Source organism: Pomacea canaliculata, linkage group LG2 (genome assembly GCF_003073045.1).
Source record: "Pomacea canaliculata isolate SZHN2017 linkage group LG2, ASM307304v1, whole genome shotgun sequence".
NCBI classification, from domain to species: domain Eukaryota; kingdom Metazoa; phylum Mollusca; class Gastropoda; order Architaenioglossa; family Ampullariidae; genus Pomacea; species Pomacea canaliculata.
This window is the reverse complement of record NC_037591.1, coordinates 8562280-8583039: the sequence shown is the minus strand read 5'-3', so window position 1 is coordinate 8583039 and position 20760 is coordinate 8562280. Positions and strand designations below refer to the sequence as shown.

Here is a 20760-nt window from a genome sequence, read left to right as displayed (position 1 = left end):
AGCATGAATACTGCAAATTTCGTTTAAGAAGAAGATTCACCATAGAAAGTACATGGATAAAGAAGTCAAATAGTTGTTTTAAGATAAAAATAGAAACCTATTTTTTCCCTATAATATTAGTGATCCACACGTACAGTGTTAAAAGTGCCCGTACGCACACTTGAGTAACAAAACATACAAAGATGTTAATGTAATCCATAGAGTTTATCTTTTCGGACAAGCAAACTACTTTCAACGTGTCAGAAAACTGTCATAGAATTTTTCTGAGAGGCATTAAAAATTGATTTATGCTTACTGCTCATATTTTTATACAAACATCACTACGAACGATTTTTTTTTCTTTTAGTGTATAGATAACTGGTTTCGTTAAAGTGAAATGATTAAGAGCTAATGTTTGTGTCGCGGTTTATTGTCGGTCCTAATTTTAAGTATCTGTTTGTTGAAGAAGTAAAAGTTGTTTTCGGCGTCCGACGGATTGCACTACATCTGGTTTCTAAAAGTCTACAAGATGTGTATATTTCTCAAGCTGTCAACTCCTCTTTTCTTCAGTATTTGGCATCTGTTATGACAGGACTGGAATTCGGCAGATCTTTGCCTCTGTTCTGAAACTCTTTCTGATGACTTCTTTTCATCGGTAAAGATCTATTTCAGTCCCTTCTCTCATCTTCCTAACAAATGCATTTCCTTCGCGCAGTTTATTACCAGTTCGCCTCCTCGTCTGTGCAATCTCAACGTGCGAAGTGCGAAGTCTCACTCTATCATGTTCTTAAAGGACTAGTGGGGTGCAAAATTTGTTTCTAATAATTAGGTAAAGCCCAGTGCAAGATATAATTTCCCCAAATCTGGCTGAATACACTATTCCATTCTTGAGATTAACACCTACAACATGCACATAAGAAGTCACAATCATGGCATCACGTTCGTAGATACGCCCTTTTAACACATTATCCCAGTTCTCCCATTGGCTGAAGCTTTCAGAACGCAATCGTATCCAAGTACAATTCTGATGTCTGTGTAGATGACTTTTTTGTGCGTTGTCATACTTGTAGGCGTAGCTGAAAAACAGAAATGCATTCATTCAGGTTTAAGGACATTGTATTTTACTCTGAGCTTTACCCAACCATTAGGAAAAACAATGCACCCCACTGCTAGGAGACCTTCAAGAACACCGGAGATAAGTAAAACAAGCACCCTACACTGAGGGTCAGAGGCTCACGCTGTATGCACTGGTCAACTCCCACTTCACGGTATCCCGTCAAACATTGGCAGTGTCCCTGGCGACATTCCGAATTGTTGACATGGGCAAGGCAAGCATGCGTGTTTTCTTCGCAGGCTTCACCAAGCGTCACAACTGAAGTAAGAAACAGAAGATTAACAAAAAAAAAAAAAAAAAAATTAATCTTCATTACAATGGAAGTATCCATATTCTAGGCTATCTTTCTCTGTTCTCTGCCATTTATAAAAGGAATGATGTGCTACGAAGTTGTATTTTATCATTCATTTTGTGCTGCTCTCTTTCAAATATATTACATACTTTTTCAGTTTTTCCAGTATTTTCTGGAGAGTGTCACACATACCTTCGTTACTTTCTATGCAGTCCTTGACCCCATCTTGCAGTTCTGTTAACGGGATGCACCGATATGATATAGAGCAGGTGAATTCTCCAATTGGGCAAGGGTACTTGACTGAGAACAAGTAAATGAACCTTACATTTTTGTAAACTTTGTTTTGTCATTAATTCCCTCATCCCCCACAACTTCCCTCTTGTAAATATGGCTGTATGGGTTGAGTAATTATGTAGATGAATATTTCTGCAGTTATGCGCTTGTTGTGTCAGCAGTTCAGTATCAAGTGACATTCTCTGAACGTTCGTTTCATTTGACGATTGTCTAAAGGTCACTACGAATTAGAAAAATGTGTTATAGAAGTAGTAGTTGCTAATCTTATTGTCATCGTCGTCGTCATCATCAGAAATAACATCAGTGTTTTAATCTTCGTGAAACAAACCTTCGTCAGAGTTGTCCTCACAGTCGGCAACCCCGTCCTCCACCTTGCACGTGGTATGCATTTGCCGCTTGTTGCACACTGCACTTCCGTGACATTGCACACTGGTCCAGCTATTCAAAAAAAAAATCTCCTTTTCATAAATGCAACGCATGGTGTTCCAAAAGTAAATAATGCTACTGCGCTGCGATAGATTACCCTTTGGTTTCATTCCTGAAATATTGCATTAAATACACATATTACGTGAGTGTACATTAAAGATGCAATTAGAACAAAATACAGCTTAAAGCTTCAATTTAAAAATCCCAAACCAGTGACGAATCACTCAAGTCATTTAACTTTTCAAATAATATCAGTTTTATTTATTTATTAGTATGATTAGCAGTAAAGCCTACAGCACTGGGACCTACTTTCATCATACACTCCATTCTCGCAGTCCATTTCACCGTCGCCAATCTTGCTGAGCGGAATGCATGTTCCATTAGGACAGCGGTACTGGTCCTTCTGGCAAAAACTTCCGACTGCAAATTAAAAAAAGTTAATGTTTCGTTTTCTTTTTAATCCATGCTGTTAAAAATCTTCGAATTTCATTCAGGTTACATGGAAAGTGTCCACAAATACAGCATGCTTAACAATAACCTCTTGATGAGCGTCAGGCAAAGTTCGGCGCAGACATCTTGGCTGTTTCTGTCTCACGTGTTCTTTCTTCCATCCTACCCATGATACCTTTTCTGCTCGCCTCTTTGTGTGCATGTGCCCACGAACTAATATCCTTGGACTGCTGGCAGACGATTTTTTTTTCCAGTTAACTGCTAAAACGAGGTATTAGACGACATAGCTTCCGGTTTATTCACATTACAGATTAACTACTAAAATGAGGCATTAGACAACATGATTTCCGGTTTATTCACATCTTTGTTACGGCTCGCCGAGACTAACAGTGGATCACTTCGCAAGAGGTCCGAAGAGTGAGTCTCGGCATACAGACATCAGTCCATCAATACAAGTCCATGGATGTGCCCGTATGGTCTGCTTTTATGTGTGTCTCTCCGGGTTCATGCTCATCAGAAGAACAGATCGGGCTAAGTTATGCCCACTTCACTTTTGAAATCGACCGTCAATAGGCTGTCTGTTCGACTGGTTTACAAGTTTTGTTTCTGAGCACAATCATCTGGACTGGCAGAAAAAGGAGATTTCATCTCTTGACTGTTCCTCCTCTGAACTTCAAAGTGAAGCGCAGAAGGAATACTTTGGTTTGTTTGCTTTTATCCCGGCATGTTCACTGCAGGCAGAAGGCGGGAAGTGCTCATCAGAAAGTGCCTGTGGAAATTAAACCAGTCGTTCCTGCACAGAAGCAGATATACCGATGCTAAAAGACCTTGAGAAACCAACGCGTTTACAAAGATTGATTCAAACTTCGAAATCTGGAACTGAACCAGAAGCTGCAGTCGGATATTTCAACAGACAAATAAAGATCCAGGCAATGGAAAAAAGAAGTCTTGTCCGACAAGAGAACGCACCCTAGAACAAATTTGTTTGAAATCCTGTGACGCACCTTCCTGTACTAAATCCACCTTTGTTTTTTCAAAGGGAGGGAAGTTGTGGGGATTTTTGTTTATTATTGTTTTCTGAAGAAACGAAATTTATGTCTTCAACACGTGTTTTCATTTTCAGAAAAAAAGTATATTACTCTTGAAATCAGCATCCTGTTTCGAATTGACGTATTATCCGGATCTCTCTCTCTTTCTGTTTCTCTTTCTCTCGCTCACACACACACACACACGTTCGCACGCACACACGCTCACACATTAACGAGCGTTGTGTGTAAAATGTACAATATAGCTTGCCAGTTCCAAAAGTGAAAAAAACTTTCGAACTTCTGAAGTTAGTGATTTTTTTATCTTTTCTCCTCAATATCTGTGAATACAAGATTAGAAGACTTTAAAAACTAAAAGTAAAAGCTGACAATATTCCTTTTAATCGCTACATAAACATTTTGCTTTGGGGTGCATTTGGAGATTAAAGTAGATGAGGCTTAGTTTTGTCAAAAAAATTTTTTTTAATTATTTTGAAGTATTGCAATTCAAGAACACACTCCACATTTCCTTAAACGCCTATGTAACTAGCGTTTTTAAATTTACGCCCTAAGAAAAAACTAAACTTTTTATTCCATCGTCTTCCCATCAGGAAGGTTTTATGCAGATATTCATCACGTAGATGAGTACCGCCTACGACCGCTCTTTTAGACTCACACCGAGTGGAGCAACGAGCTGTGCATGCTCCCTGGGGCCAGCCAGACATGGTTCTAATCAACAGAAAGGTATGCACAGAAGCAATGAAGTGCTCTCCTTAGTCGTGAGATCAGAACATGACCTGCCACTAAGTGCTTTTGTGGTTATGGAACGACACAAGGTTCAGAAACTGGGAGAGGGGGGTGGAAATGGGATGGTTCCATTTGGGTGAAAGAATTTGCAGTTTTAATAGACCGTGTGTAAATACGGCTACATCATTAGCAAGCTGTTCGTGCGCAACCATCTGACATGGGCATAGTTTAGCAAGTTTAATGTCTGCCTCGCTGCTCCGTCCGTTCGTAGTCAGGCAGTCAGTCTACCATTATTTCAGACGGCCAAACTCAATCAGAGAGACCCAATATGCTCCGAGAACCCAAAAGAGAGCAAGAAAGAGAACGAGAAGAAGGAGAAAAAGACGAGAGAAGGAGGGAAAGGATCATAAGAAATTTCAAATGCTTCGTCGCTGTCTTTGTTTCGTGTCTAATACGCGCACAGATACCAACACAGGCAATACATGATCACAAAAAACTCGTTTTTCGCGACTGTTAACTACCAACAACAGACACAATGATTACCAAACAGATGGTACACTCCAAACTTTCTCCCACATCTAAGACGACGAGAAATAAAACAGGGCTGCTAACTGCAAAGGGCGTAAACAAACAGCACTGAGCTAAACATCGCATCAAGCTCTTGAGCCACTCAATACACCACTCAACAATATCATTCTTGCCATCATGCAAAGGGGATTGTATTTCTTCGGTCACCTGCGATTCTTTGATGAAACACAGGCTTTTCATCCACTAAAAAAGCGTCTGTTAACCTGAACCAGGTTGATTTTCCTTCTAGCAAGTTATATTTGTGATATGCAACACTTTTAACACTCTGTTGGCTGTAGGGCTATTTTCCTTTCCTTCTCATGGGCGCTTTTATGTTTTCTTTTCTCTTCCCCGTCTCTTGGTCGATCTCTCTCATGCTTATGCGCGCGCGATCATACACACACATTGTATGCATGCGTCCGTCGTGGTTCTGTTTGTGGGTGCATGCGTTCGAGCATATGTGTGTGTGTGTGAAGGATGAAAGTTTGTTTATAAGCTCTTGCTAAATAACAGGAAACAGGTCAGCCTTAGGATAAAATTCTAGGGTAGCCGAACGACTACATGGGAACATGCCATTTGTTTACTAATGACAGATTTATGTGATGCAGTCACGATTCATTCACATACTGTAAAAACAGCCTCCAATAAAGATTTTAAGATAAGGTTTATTTGCTGTGCTACAAAATGCAAAGCTAATTTAACGGTGCTTCTCTCTTTTTTGTGGCTTTGCTTTGGGAAGGTCTCTGCGCAAGTGCATGCGTGTGTGCACAAGCGCGCGATTCTGGTTCAACACCACGTCTGGTATTGAATGTATCTGACATCTTTTTATAAGATGTCTTAAATATACGTGAACAATTAAACAAATTGTACCCAAATAAACGTTTAAAAGTACCCTAATCATCTTTACTGTAATGCAATCACGATATAGTATGGATGAGAACTAGAAAACATTTAGTCTACTAAATTCATTGTGACATGAGTGTCCTAACCCTACAACCACATAAAAGTTTAGTCTGGAAGTACTGGCGTGTAAAAAAAATTATATTGCACGTAAACATGTTTGAACGTTATCGAGTGTTCTTTTAATCTCGTTGTAAAGGATCGGTTACAAGGCTTAACTACCAAAGCAGACACTTAAAGCAATAAGACTTTCACTATTCGATCAACTGATATCGTTGTATTTTTTGTGTACTGTGTTTTCTTTATGTCTTAGAGGCAGAACTAGACGGCCTATTGACCATCATAAGACTATTTTTCCTTTCTGTTTTTGTTGATTTGTTGATGACATCCGATCACAAGTTTACAAACCTGTCACTGGCAGATTATTCTATGCTGAGATGTTTGAAACATTTTGTGCAAATATTTTAGGGAGGAGTAAAGAGTTGTATACCCTTTCTCTTGCATTCAAGGCTTTGTGCCAAGAATCCTTCTATAAACGTAAACAGACTCTAGGACGCTCGTATAAGTATCAAAACTTACTCGCTCGTACTTAAGTTACATGTATTTTCTCTCTCCTTCACTCATTCACTAACTCACTCATGAGCTGTGCACACACGGACATTAATTCACATATTGTTTCTTATACCCCAGTGCTTAAAGTATCTCTTATTCTATTATCCAATGTACTTCAGACCATTGGCTTCCATGCCATTACCGATCCAAACAAAGACTTTTACTGCAGTAGTAAGGAATAATTAAAGAGCTGACTCATTCGTAGGATGCAGTCTTCCTCCAGTCTTGTGCGCATCTTCAATAATCCGAGACGGGTTCATGACCATATACCTAGCTACTGTTGGGTTTGGGAAGCTGGCATTTGTATTTTGCACGTGCTTTGGCAATAACTAGGTGAAGTGCGCTTCCTTCCTGCGCAAAAAATATTTTCCGCCCCAAGCAGCTCTTTCCTCTAATGTGGCGACTCCCTTGATGAGCACCTAAGGGAGGAAATACGTTTAGAATGCCAATCTGTGGGTGCGTTGTGGGAGGAAAACAAAGATTACAATGATAACTTCTCTCTGAGTTAAAGGCACACCGGCTTGCCATTTTCACATTGTCTTACCAATTTTCAGCCTCTATCACTCTCTGCCCCTCCTTTCCTTTCTCTTCATCTTTCTTTATCTCTATTTGCCCTTTGTTTGTTCCTCTTCCCTTTGCACTTTCTGTTCGATCGATTGTTTTGTGAGAGAGAGAGAAACTGTGTGTGTGTGTACAGATGCATGCTTGAGCGCTTACATGTGTCCAATCTTCCTCCATTCTTTATCCCCAATGAGAGATCATGCGCGCGCAAATACACCCCCTTTATGCACGCACGTACCACAGAAGACACTTAAGTAATGTGCCCTTTAATTAACTTTTCAATGCGAAAACATAGGAAAAAATAAACCTTTTCCAAAGCAGTTTCCCTACACTCACTGAACTATGTCCATGACATGCATGTTCTAAGAAGAACGAGGGCAAGTGCTAGGTAATTAACAAAATTGCAGAAGTTGCTTCCTGTTTACGATGAATGATAAGAGGAGATGGTTTATTTGCCGCCAAGAATGTTTCTGGGAAAGAAGGCAAGGAAGCAGAACTTCAGGAATGGTAATTGTATTCTCTTTATTATATATCTACACCCCAGCAAATGCTTGCGCTGATGCTCAAATATGTAATATAAATTAGAGCCTAATGGACAATAAATTCCTGTCTAACCTGAACCGGATAAGAACTGGATAAGCACTGAGTTTTTTTTTTAATTGTAAACTACACACAAACAATATTTTAAAAGTTTCCTTAAAGTCCATGAATGATCACTTGCTTTGCAAGTTATAAAGTGTTCAGTTTTGCTTCTAATATTCTTTGCAACAAATATTGCGGTAGAAGGCTAAAAACTTTTGGAACGAAATTTTATGGTTTTTATGACCTCATTATCTAAACATTCCCACGAATAACAGGATTAATTGACAACCCCTGCCTTTTTTCCTTAAATTGCCTCATTTCAATTCACATACGCACCACCGAGAAATAAGTCTTAAACCTTTCTGTACAAGATCCTATCAATCTGTCTTCAAAAATGCCACCGTATCATATCAAACCTTCAGCTATGTCAACTCTTCTTCATTAATCACCTCGTCTTTTGAGCCTTTGAAGTGAGAGTAAGTTGTTTCCCCAGGGTAAAATGGAGAATGCAAGGAAAACTTATTGTTTCTGAAGTTATAAAGCAGCGTCCAGACCCCGCGGACACTACTTCATGTTTCTGTACCGACACCTTTAATTGCCACCGTTCTACGGCTCTCGGGGTAAAACATCTGCAGGGATCTGGACACCACTTTATAACTCCAGAAGTTTCTCCTTGCGTTCCCCATTTTGTCCTTAAATTTCTCATGTTTTCCCTGGGCAACGACTGACCCTCGTTTCATAACTACGGTCCCAGGATGACATCATGAGAGTTATATGGAGTTTGATATCGTAGCGAACAGCACGTGGTGCGAGAGATTTGTTCACAGCCGCTTTTCGTGTGTTTTAAAACGTGTATTCTGCAACAGTAACTTGCTGACATGCAATGTAATAATAATAAAGCCAATGTCATGCTGAAGTAGGTATTATCAGATTTTTTGTTTTTTTTGCACTGGAGGGAAAGGTATTATCAGGTTTTGGTTTTTTTGTAGTGGAGGGAAGTAAGGGCAAAGTCAAGGCATTGTTCTACCTTACGCCTTAGATTTCCACATCTTCGAGACCCTCAAAGTGTTTCCGGATGTATACTGTTTCAAAGTAACCACGAGAAAAAAAGCTACACGATTTGTTTAATCTACCGCCAGTCTGTTGCTGTTAACAAAGATTCTCAATGCTTTGATCAACGATAAAATTGTTCAATGCATGGTGAGTAATGTTTCCCAAAATATCTTTCCTCTTGTTTTTTTGTGCACTTTCCGTTTGATCGTTTGTTTTGCTTTGTGTGTATGTGTGTGTGAGAGAGAGAGAGTGTGTGTGTGTGTGTGCATGTGCGTTCGTAAAGGATTGTTACGCAGTTATGGATGAATGGATCGAGCCATTATATTGAACTTGAGTTTACCATAATCTATAACCTATACCCTATACCATAAACTAAAATGATTTTGTGGTTTTTTAAACTTCTTTATTGTCTGATTTGCCGTCTTGCCGGACTCGCAAACTCCAGGTGCTTACAAAACCAAGGGAGATAAAACGGCCTTGACTGCTAACAAGCCGCTTGGACACATTAACCTTCACTAGATTGTCCAGACTATAGAAATACTGGCAAAAATACATTCCCTTTCCTGTCTGTCGACCGTGAAAGCAGGCACACCTTATTATCTATGCATTCTCATATCAGTATTTAGTCATGCATTGGCTCAGCCAGATTTGGAAAACGGGAAAGTTTAAGTCAACGTTCACCAGACAGCAGCATATCGCCCAATTTGTTCTCGAGAGTCTGAAACATCCACAACAGTTGCTTTTGTTATCGGAAGCATCATCTAACACCATTCAAACACGCCAGCCCTGGCGTCCAGCCAGAACGTCACATTTTCAAAATGGCAGTCTGGGTGATAACCCCTAGAGTGGGAGGTCTCGCACAGAAAGAGGACGTTTACATCGTAAGATACAAAGCTTAGGTTTCCTGGCAAAAGAAAGGTAAATAGTTGGCGGTAGATGCTTATGCTCTTAGGAAGCTGTTAGTGGATTAACTCCCACCCACCTGTCAACCGCAATGTCGTAATGTACAGAGCTGTGAGCACACGTCGTTTTACTAAGCTTTTAGATTCGTCTTTCTCTGATGGGGGGTCTACAGCCCATGTAAACTATCGTCCTTCTTTTATCAATAAAATGGAACCATTTCCATTTCTGGTGCCACTCCTAGCAATAGGCTTGGGACATTAATCTCCCCAACGTTAGCAGTAAAAGTTCTGTTATCTGTAAGTTTTGCAGATGCCCATAAACATTTCAGCTATCGACCTGGATTCACTAGATACCTCTGTACTATTCTTCAATCTTTAAAGAGAGTTTACAGAATTTATTGAAGAACATGAAGGATTTTAGACAGGTTTCCTGTCGTGTTATATTTGGAAACTTTTCCAAGGTTGGCCTTTAATGTCTTCTCGCATGCGGTCTGTGCTCGTAAACCTTAAGCAGACTCAACAGCACAAACACTTTTATTGTTGTTCGCACTGAACAGCGTATCTTCCTTGGCACGTGACACAAAGAAATCCCAAAATCACAAAAATATAAACGATGAATCATTTACAGACAGAGAAAAATTTGACAGCAGCAAACGTGTGACACCTGTAACTGTCATGGGCGGATAGAATGTAGGCATTTGAATGTCGTATATTTTGCCAGGATAAACGAGGATACATTCTGAACAGGTGATTTTTTTTTGATATTTTGCTCAGCGTCTAAAGTCCAAAGCAAACAGATTAGATAAAAGCTTTTTTTTATATCGCATTGCAAATACTTAAAGAAATGTTTACAAATACGGAGAATATTTTGCAGTATGGAAAATATCGCTTTCCTCTATTTGCTCTCTCCCATCTCGCCGAACACTTCTTTCGAATTTTCAACCTATCTGACCAAAAGTTTACTTTGGTATCGCACTCAGCCTTCTCTCCCACTGCCACCTTAGGTTTCCCACATCCAAATATACGCTCCTCTTTTTCGAAATCCAGTACAATAACACTAAGGATATACCGTTTTGGATCCCATAAAAAATTATTTACACCAAGACCACTTTTCAGTAAGCTATTTCGATAAGAACACAACTTGCAAACACACAGAAACAGCATTTCCATCTTTCCTAATCCAAAATAAATAACGCAGATGTCTTTCAGCTTAAAACGTTGTCTAACAGCTAGCATTAATAATGTTAGGTGCAGGTTGGACAGGCTGGTTGTTTTTTGATAGAGAAAGTGTGTAAAATGATAGAGCGTTGCTCAAGACATTCCTATCGTGCGCTTTTTGCCCGCGCATATTTCAAGGGCCCGAAGTTTAAGGAATTTGATTAGCAAATAATGTAAATTCCTATTTATATATTATTTAATAAACATAAATTCACTCAGCCCTAATTATTTCCTTATATGAAGCTATCATTTCAAACCAGAAGTAACTGGAGACACTCTCTCCTACTTCTTCCCAGATCTTCTAGACCTTTGGCAGCTGTATCTTCAAAGGAATGAGCAATCACTTCAAAGACACTTTGATTCTCTTCAGCTCTTTCAGCGTTATTTTACAAAGAACGTTCGTTTTTGATAGCTTCTGCTTCAGAAAAATCATATTCTTAAAAGAAAATAATTTAAAGCTGCTTCCTCAAGTTTAACCTGTAATCATTATGAGCCAAAAAGCTGTGCTGATTAAGAAGTACACGTCCTTTTTCTGAAACCGTCTAACTAGCAATACTTGGTGAAGACTGGAAGCAGTGATTAAGAATTGGGATCATTAACTGCCAGTGCTTGGTTGTGGAGTAATTTTAGACTCTGTAATAATTAGTTGCATATTATCTGCTTTTTATCTTCAAAGACTAAGAAATGCTTGATCTTCGTGGACTAATTTGCACTGCACTGCTTTTAACAAGACATTCAGAGCCTATACCAGTTCTAGTGCTAAGACATAACTTGGCAATTTTACTTGTTTACAGTTTCGCGGAGATTTGTGACATTCCTGAAAATGAGTATGCAAACTCACATAAACAAAATCATATAAACTGAGAAAAACAGTGCATACAGAATCATAATAAATTCACAACCATAAGAGGCAAACATAATCAATAAAATTACATAGAAAGGCTCAAATTCTAATAATAACGGAAATACTACCTCAACATTTGTTCGTTTTTTTTTCTCCTTCTAGAAAAATAAATCAGTTTGAAATCGACGCTGGTCTAAAATCTAAGTGATGAAAATATGTCGCAGATATTGCAGTAGAAATAAAATGGTCCGGACAATCCAGGAACATATCAATGGGTATAACAGATCATTATTAGACGAGTCAAGATGAAAAGTGACGGAGGAGTTACCCTCTAGCCAGTTAGGCGAAGGAAATAACAACCTGTTTTCACCTCAAGTATGGCAATCGTCTTGAAGAACTAAGGCTGTCAAGTCTCGCGTTTTGCAGGCTAAGGGTCGACCTTAATGAGGTGCATACAATGACCCAGGGATTCTACTGCATCGATACCCCGAGTGACGTACTTCGTAGTTCCGAGCTGCGCACTGAGGGTTATCAGTTCAAGTTCGGAAAACAGGCCCAGAGATGCGCAGAAGCTTCTTTGATATTCGGATTGTCAATCTCTAGAATATACCCTGCCTATGTCGATGGTTCAAACTCCATTATTGTATAACTTGAAGAATTGCTTGAGCAAGTATTTTGCAGACCTTCTGTTCTCCATCGAATTTCTTTCTCAATTGCTCTGTTCATTTTCGTCTGATCCCTTTGAATTGTTCGCTTTCAGGGTAGAACCTCCACAGGACCAAAATCTGTTGCGAGGGCACACCTATACTATAACCCAACCTAACCAAATCAGCCAAAATCTTAAAGATACCCTAAATATAACTTCTTTCATAAATACTGAGTTCCAAATTCTTTTCTGGACGACAAAAATTCTGGCACTATCTTGGTATTTGTTTCTGTTTCCCTCTTCTTTGGTTTTTCTCATGTGACTTATGCCTTGGATTCGCTCATCAGAGTATTCGTTGTTTGTTGTCATATTTTCTTATTTCTTAGTTCTCCCGAGAAGCAAATGTTCTTAATAACATTGGATTTTTAGGCGAGTGCTCTAGGGTGAGTCATAACAGTATTTGCCGCCTGCTTCCAATGTATGTTTCTGGCTGCACAGTGTTCTGTGCGCGAATCACTGTCATCTCGCCACTGTGCCGTTGAGATTTGAACTTGACAGTTCAGTTCAGTCGTTATTATTGGGACGGTGCAAGACTGTAAGGGTGAGTGAAAATACACTTCCAAGAGAGAATCATACTAGATTTTGTTTTCCTGTTTACTTTCTTTTTTAAAATGGCGGAATGAGGTTAGTGCATGTTGATGTTTTACGCCAAGTAAGCAGCTAAAGCTATTTCACGGTGAGACAGACCAACAATGTAGAAAGTTGCCAAATCACGGAGAGACATTGCTTTCCGTGAAGCCATACTTCTCCTTCTAACTGACACAACCTTAATAAGCGCTCTTCCGATGTTTTGAAAGACTAGGTAACATAAAACTATAGTCTTTTCAAGTCTTTGTTGACCTACCCTTCTATTAGATCATAGACCATTAAGTCAATAAGATGACAATTGTGACATAAAACTGTTATGTTTTTAAAGCTGAAAAGAAGTGATATATTTCAATTTCCCTTAACCCTCCTTTATTAGCAAGAAGAATTGTGAAATTATACTTTGCGAACATTCGATCACCCTCAGTTAAGTAAGAAATTATTCAACACAATATACATCAGTCATTTTAGAGACAATATCCAAATCTGGTTTTAATGTGGCATGCAACCTGTCCTAGAAAGATAAAACAGTAGCTTACCTGTATCAATGAATACCAGCGTGACAATGAAACACAGACAAAGTAGGTTTTCCTTCATTGTGCTCGACACCTAAGCAAACCTGAGTCCATGTGCCTCATGTTCCAGGTAGAGGAAACAAAAATGATACCAAACACAGATCAGCAATTCACCCACTAAAAATTGCAGGTTCAGATTTGTATTCAGTTTGGCTCCATTTCAAACAGATTTAAACTTGCGTCTAATTTCCAGGTTCACAAGCCGAAGTAAAATAGTTTTCATCATGGAGGCTTCTTGACAACCACGGAACACATTGATGATGAGACGTTTAGCACGAGCATACGCATTCCTGTTTTTACCTGGCGCTTCTTCTGTCAACTCAGACTGAGCCACCAGCCGCTGTAAAAGAGAGCGGAGCACGCTTCTCAGCCTCACTGGTGGTGGGCCGGCGCTCGCACGTGCTTTGATGCTGCGCGTACAAGCGAAAAGAGGCTCTGGAAGGGCCATGCGGTTTCTGCATCATACAAATATGCCAGACACACTTACAGGAAGAGCTAAGTGTAGATCGAGCGAAGCTTCTACTGGCTCTTCTACAGTGAACTCCAGCTTCCTCCTCAGCATTTCTTTTGTGTGATGTGATTGACTAACAAGGATCAGAATGCGTTGGCCCATCCTGATCAGACTCTGTGATTCCGTTTAGCAGGAGGAGAAGTAGTTTCCATGATGTGAAAATCCAAAGTGCATGTTCGGAAAGCATGAAACAGACGTAACTGCAGTGTTGATTTAGATGGAGCCACGCAATCTTCTCTATTACACTCTCCCCAGGGCTTAACCTCTTAAAATGCCAGATGCGAGACCGAATCTGTCTACCGTGAGATCACCTGTTCTTCTTTCCTTCCTTGTTGCGGTATCCACAGCCTGAATCTAAAGATTCAGTTCTGCGAGCGTTTATGTCGAATGACCAATGTTAGTCCCACACGCAGCTATGCTTCCAAAGAGCTCTTTTTTTTTTTTTTTTGGCGATACCTCAGTCCACTTCATCTCTTTCAACGTCAGCGCCTTTGCTGTCTTTTCCACAAACCTTTCTCTGTTACCAGAATAGCAAAATTCTGTAAAAAAAATTAAATAAATAGAGATAAGGATCAAGGGGGAAAAAACTAAACTGTAATAATTGTGACTCTTTAAGCCTATATCCTTAGGAAACAAATTCCTTGCTATGCCATATACTCTGCTAGCTTTGCTTGGGTTTTTTAATGCTCAGAGGAGGAAATTTTACTGTTTCAAGTACTTTTTATAAACTGCTTATTTCATTTTGCAGCAAGGCTACTGAACAGCTTTCCCACAGAGTTTACAGAAGAGAATATTAAAAATGAAAACTAAATCAAGCTGTTGTTTCTTGTTAGTGGGATATCTATTTTTTTTTTCTTGGTTCAGATTTTTTAAAATGTATCCTTTATCACAGCTGAAGCCAATCCAGAAGTGAAAATGGCACTTACTGGAAACTAAAAACAGTTAAGGAGATGCACACGTTATCATTTCTCAAAGCCCTTGTAAGAAAAACAAATCTTCTGTTTTCAAGCATCTATAACGCGTGCCACATGCCTGTACCGTATCCTCGACTCTGAAGAAACTATTGCTATCTATACTTTAAAATATATTTGCTCAACTACGAGAAGTGACATTGTATTTAGGCAAATAAGAAACTCGTTTTTAAATAAAGATTAAAAGTTATCAACTTTATGTCAGTCTAAATGTCCAATCCAATCTTTTAAAGATTGAACAAGTTAACCCCAAATACGTGTATGACAACTACTTTTTCGATAGGTGTTATTGAGACTTTACAGGTTTTAAAACAAATTATAACATAAAAATTCTTCTCATAAGTGTCTTTTACATAAATGAAAACATTTAACGCGAAGTAAATTCTACCTTTAGTAGGTATTCACTGTGAAACATTGCGCGATATTGACAGAATACTTAACGGCAGACGACACTCAAGGTACACTTCTGCGCATGTGCTAATAATCTCTAAACAGGTTTTAGAGTTTTTGTTTTGTACTACACAAAAGCACAGGAACGAACGTTTAATTCTATACTTTTATGTAAGTTAATAAATTTTCTAAGTTTCTATTCCATATTTTTATAAATTTATCTTTTCTTTCTTGTAACTCAAAGAATATCTTGCTTAAACCTCTTCTGACGTAACGTCCGGATGTGTAAGTAAAGGTGTCGTCTGCTTTAGTATGCAAGTGTACTGGATAGAGAGGCCTATGTTGAAACTTAAGTTTTCCAACTACTTTTTGTGATATCTCTTGTGACAAGGAGGGATAACAATCTGACTGCACATGAACCTGGAACCTCTATGGTAATAATGTATTTTCTTTGGGCCCATGAGCTGAAAGATCTACTAAGCAACCACATCCTCGCTTTCGTAGAAAGGTGCAGCCTGCTTGTTTTACTGACAATGTTGCACTTGTTGGGCAGATAACACAGTATTAGGTATCTGCGAGCTCATTATGTCTGACATTTACCTGAAAATGTTTCTTTGTCTGTGTCTTCAACTCGTCTTTCCAAGTCGGATGTTTTGCAATTCTCTCTCCTTTACAAGGCAAGCCTGTGAGTGGCATTCTTGGAGACGATCGAGGTTGCTGAGTAAATACGGCAACCAGTGATATAGATTATACAGATGACTGTTGAGCATTTCAGATCAGGCTAAAAATATTGCCGAGAACAAGAAGATATAGGTAACACTCTAGTCATTTGACCTTATCTCGGAAACATAGGAACACAGTAGTTCTTTGATTTGAAGCTATAGTAATATACGTTTGCGTTATGTTGTAAGTATGATAGTTTATGTTTTAATGTTTTATTCTTGTCCCTTCTGTGATAGGAACAAATGGCGCTAAGAAATATTTTTGTTTCTCTGTTGTATGTTCGTCTGTGTAAGCCAGAGCTTTGTGTTAAATCTAACCCTGAATCTAACACTATGCCAGACGGAAAACGGTTTGACTTTTTAACTGGTATCTTACTAGATTTGATTGATAAGGCACAACCCTATATGTATAAATGTGCATTTTCTGATTCGGTATTTGGAATTCCTTTCCTGGATGACTTTTTTGTAAAGTATTGGCGTGTAGTTATGTCTTTATGAATGCCACTCATGAGTATCATTCCCTTCCTTCCTATCCTCTCTTGTTTCGACTGTTAGATCCGTTACGAGTGACAGCCATGTTTTAAAATTTTGTTTCTATTATCATTATTTTTTTCTAGACATGTGTAGAACTTTGCTCGTTCTTCTTTGAAATGTTAAAAAAAAAATCAGCAACAGACAAACAGGAAAAAGGTAAGAATGTCCTGAGAATCGGTGGTGCTTATTTTCTCTACCCTATTGTCTCAGCCACTTACGTTGTGAGATAAACCACCTGGAAGACGTCCTGCGGCGCTACCGAAAGGTTAAAAATAATCTTAATAGCTTTGAGTTCTTGGGCATATTGTTAAAACACCATTGTAAAACTCATGTAATTCTAATTCTTCCTCCCATTTTGCATATTGAGGACACTAGTAATATCAAGCAAAAATAACAGCGAAGGTGTCTGTCATAACTTGCTGTGTAACTCAGGTCAATAATTGCTACAGAAACTAGTTATGTCAGACAGAGATAAGACCGAAAATGTCTGTACTAACTTAGATCAATAAAAGTAACTGTCAGTAATAGATTATAATAATAAAAAATAATAAAAGAAAACAACTTTTTATCAGATTTCCAGACTCGGGATGCGTCTTTTGAAGAGACTATGGTACATGTTGGTAGATCGCGAACTTGTATTAATGGACTGCTTGCAGACGATTCAGTTAACTACTAGAACGAGGCTTTCCAGCAAACAGCTTCCGGTTTAGCAACGTTTCAGTTTAACTTCTAGAACGAGGCTTGCCTGCTTATAGATTCCGGTTTAGTCACATTCATGGTTTAAGTTTACCGAGACTAACACCGGAGAACTTCGCAAGAGACTAAGCGTTGGTCTGGCAAACAGTCATTTAACTCCACCTATACACGTCCGTGGGTAAATTTAACAAAGTATAGAGTCGATGAAGTCAGGCTATTACTCAGTGAAAGTCAAAAGATGACTCAACCAAATAACTAGATTGGCAAACTAAGCGATTGTCAAACTTGCGAGTGACAGTCATAGATACTGTTTATTAAGTTTTATTCTCGCCTCAGTCACAATTCTGAAATGAGGTTATCTACATAGCGAGCACCTCATAACTCTTTATTCGTAAGAAAGTGAGAAGTCAGGCAGGCAGGTAGACAAAGGAGGGGAAGGAGGGAAAAGTGCGTTAACTGTGGCCACGTCAGAGTGAAGCTACCGTAATCCGATATTATCTTTTCGCAGCCTGCTTTCTTTTTCTCAGTCAGTACCGACCTTCCCACAGCAGACCAGATTTTGTACTGACAACACTGGCGGCTTGCTGCATACCAGTGCCAAAAATATGGAAGGTGTACAGCAACAGGAGCGGCAGCAGCAACCGCCGCCCGTGATCGTTCACCATTCAGTGGCCAATTCACCACTCAACACCTGCCTGCGGCGATACCAGCTTCGCATCAGAGGTATCGCAAACGTCCGTCAAGGCTGTCGGCGTTGTGTAGTTTTTACCCACTATGTTAAGATTGTAGCTGTTATAGCTTGTCCACTGCACCTTACAGCAATATCGAGAGCGAAAAAAAAAAAATCTTTGTTTCAAGTGTGATCGGGTGTACTGGGTCCCACTGCTGCCTTCCCTAAACTATAGGCGACTTTTCTCCGGTAAACATGGTTTATGAGGAACATTCGTGCGTTTGCACGTCACCTAATTGACCAGGCTTATACATTCGCTGTGGCTAGTTGGTATAGGACTTTTGAAGAAATATTCAATGCTTTGGAAGCTGAAAGTAACAATCTTAGTGCGGGGGATCCCCAGTGGGTTAAACTGGTTCAAATGGAATAATCTGGGACATGTGTACTTAATGTTAAGCAGACGCGTGTCAGGAGAGCTTTTAAGATAGTGTACTTTGTGTTCCCATTTTTTATGAGAATTCACCTAAATCGCGAAAGTGACGGTAGCTGTGGATACAAAATGTCAGTGCACCGAATTGAAAGGCTGTTAGAGCCCTACATAGTTTTTGAAAACAATATTCCTAAAGAACGTTCACGACAGAAATATTGGTTTATGAATACCTGGCCTTTCTGACTTTGGAGAAAACCATACCGAATGAACTGCGCTTTGAGACGTCACATTCGATGTGAAATCATTATATAGGTGACTCGCGATTTATCTACTCGAATTTGAAACAACGTGTGACTTCCAGCCCGCTTGGTCTTGACCTTCTGATTAGCACGGATTGGAGCCTGCTCCAGGTAGGACAGTCTATGTACCATCAAGCTTGTACCATCAAGCTTGTGATCTACCAGCATAAGAAAACTAAGGTGAAAGTAAATACAGGAGTTTGTAATTGTTTGTCGGTCTGTCTTATTCCTCTCAACGACTAGCTTTATACGCAATACTGTGCTTCCGAAAGCGTTTTTAGCATTCATTTTATCATGTACCTATGTAAAAGTGTCCAGATATCGCACAAGTGCGAGTGGCTGAATAAGGCTGACTCAACAAGCTATATTTGGAGGTACTTGCTACTCAGTATTAACCACGGCAAATCGACAGCTAGCGTGAAAAAAAGACTGGGTAGAGGTGAAAGCACAAGTGGTGATAGTCCTAAAAAAGAATAAATAAAAAAGAGGGAGGAAGCTGCTCAGATATCAAAAAATTTCTTTTAACATTACCAGAATTCTTAAGTGTTATCCTTCTGGAACTGGTTTCCCTCGTAAATGGTGTCAACTGTACAATGATATCTAAAGCTAAATCTGTTTCAGGTAATTCAGATCAAACAAAAATACTTTTGGAAAGCAGTTTAATTGTGCATGCATACTGATGGGTAGGTCTGCTGTTCCGTTGATACAGAAAGTGTGTGTGCGCGTGTGTGTTTTCTCATGTGTTTCTTTTCTGCAGTGTCAGAGCGTACAATACCTGGAAGTGTAATATTTCCCAGGTCTGGTGTGGCCTTCTTTTATCTTCCGCTTTCCGCTGTCCCGATGACGGACATTCAGCAGTCAGGTGTATTTCTCAGGTAAAACGACTGGAAAACGATGCTCACAGGCACGGCTGTTTTACATCCACGTAGCTCAAGCAGGAATAGGAAACAAATGGTTAACATAGCTGGTTATATATGCTTGCCCAGCCATGTAGTTTATTTAAGAAATCCCTAGAGCTCTTACAGCCAAAATAAAAGAATAAACTTCCTGTTCTGGCATCATGTTAAATGTTAAGTTGATAGTATCATGGAGTCCATCTGGAGTCAAGCATACTATATTACCAGAATAAAAACACTATTGCAATATTTTTGCAAAATCTAAATAATATTGCACTACACTGAATGTGTGAGCTTCTCATTATTTCACGTAATTGTAGATCAAAGTTTTATATCTGACATTAGTTGCACCAATCTTAACTATGTTTTTCGCAAACTTATTTCACTCATTAGAGATGAATTTGGTTTTCATGTTCTTCTTGTTTCTAACCTTAAAATAAGAGAAAAGTACTTTTATTACTTGGAATCTAATACTATGGGATCAATATGACACCAAACGGAAGTAAACATAAATAAAAAATAAGCAAACTTTTGAAAAAAATACGTGAAAGGCAAAGTCACTAATTGCAATAGTTTTTAAAAATAGCACTGGCCTAAGAGAAGAGATATAGGGTCATGGAGATCCAATGGTATCACAGTACGCTTAAAGGAAGTACATGTAAAATCTCGATATAACGAATCCATTTATACCAGATGAAAAAAATATCGTTAAACTCAAAAAAAATCGTTGCATCGAGATTTTATCTATACAGCTAAAAACATGTAAAGCAAGTGTATTTACAACACATGCGTCTAGTTACAACCTATACAAAGCAAGTATATTTACAAAACATACGAAACAAGTCGAGATGCAGCATATACAAGTAATGTTAACAGATCTACAAAGCAAGCATCTCGATCTACAGACTTACAAAGCAGTTACAGATATTGAAATCAAGTCTAGTTACAACACACACACGCGCGCGCGCACCGAGAGTAGGTTCAGTCTGCACGAGCAGACAGCGTTCGAGACATGGGATGCTCGCATGTTGCCAAGGGGTATGCAGAACTTCCTGCTTCGTGGCGCAGCACATTTATCTGTGCCTCAGTTCCTCGCATCCGTTGGCTGCTTGACGGCATTTCGTCTCAAGCTTCAGCAGCCACGCAGCTTGGCTAGCAGCGCTTATCATCCGTCACAACAGTAAATCTTAGCGTGTTGAGCTTTGCTGG

General features: G+C 39.2%; 2 protein-coding genes across 10 annotated transcripts in view; one reads left to right on the top strand and one right to left on the bottom strand.

The window, feature by feature from the left end:
* The window catches only part of LOC112557597 (multiple epidermal growth factor-like domains protein 6), a 32752-nt gene extending 17365 nt beyond the window's left edge, over nucleotides 1-15387 (bottom strand). The window contains exons 1-6 of one of the 2 annotated variants that reach the window (XM_025227557.1): nucleotides 15303-15387; nucleotides 13397-14482; nucleotides 2415-2525; nucleotides 2008-2117; nucleotides 1578-1685; nucleotides 1217-1351 (exon numbers count right to left, since the gene is read on the bottom strand). In XM_025227557.1, coding sequence (XP_025083342.1) covers nucleotides 1217-1351; nucleotides 1578-1685; nucleotides 2008-2068 — 304 coding nt within the window. In that variant the 5' untranslated portion in view covers nucleotides 2069-2117; nucleotides 2415-2525; nucleotides 13397-14482; nucleotides 15303-15387. Of the gene's footprint in view, nucleotides 1-1216; nucleotides 1352-1577; nucleotides 1686-2007; nucleotides 2118-2414; nucleotides 2526-13396; nucleotides 14608-15302 lie in introns of those variants that run through there. The other variant, XM_025227558.1, reaches the window with a different exon arrangement.
* A 198-nt stretch (nucleotides 15388-15585) lies between these two features.
* LOC112557041 (uncharacterized protein C1orf146 homolog) overlaps nucleotides 15586-20760 on the top strand; it is an 8469-nt gene continuing 3294 nt past the window's right edge. The window contains exons 1-4 of one of the 8 annotated variants that reach the window (XM_025226622.1): nucleotides 15586-15738; nucleotides 16771-16825; nucleotides 17784-17979; nucleotides 19413-19530. In XM_025226622.1, the coding sequence (XP_025082407.1) occupies nucleotides 15719-15738; nucleotides 16771-16825; nucleotides 17784-17979; nucleotides 19413-19530 (389 nt within the window). In that variant the 5' untranslated portion in view covers nucleotides 15586-15718. Of the gene's footprint in view, nucleotides 15813-16770; nucleotides 16826-17764; nucleotides 17980-19412; nucleotides 19531-20760 lie in introns of all 8 variants that reach the window. The other 7 variants (XM_025226626.1, XM_025226620.1, XM_025226625.1 and 4 more) reach the window with 7 other exon arrangements.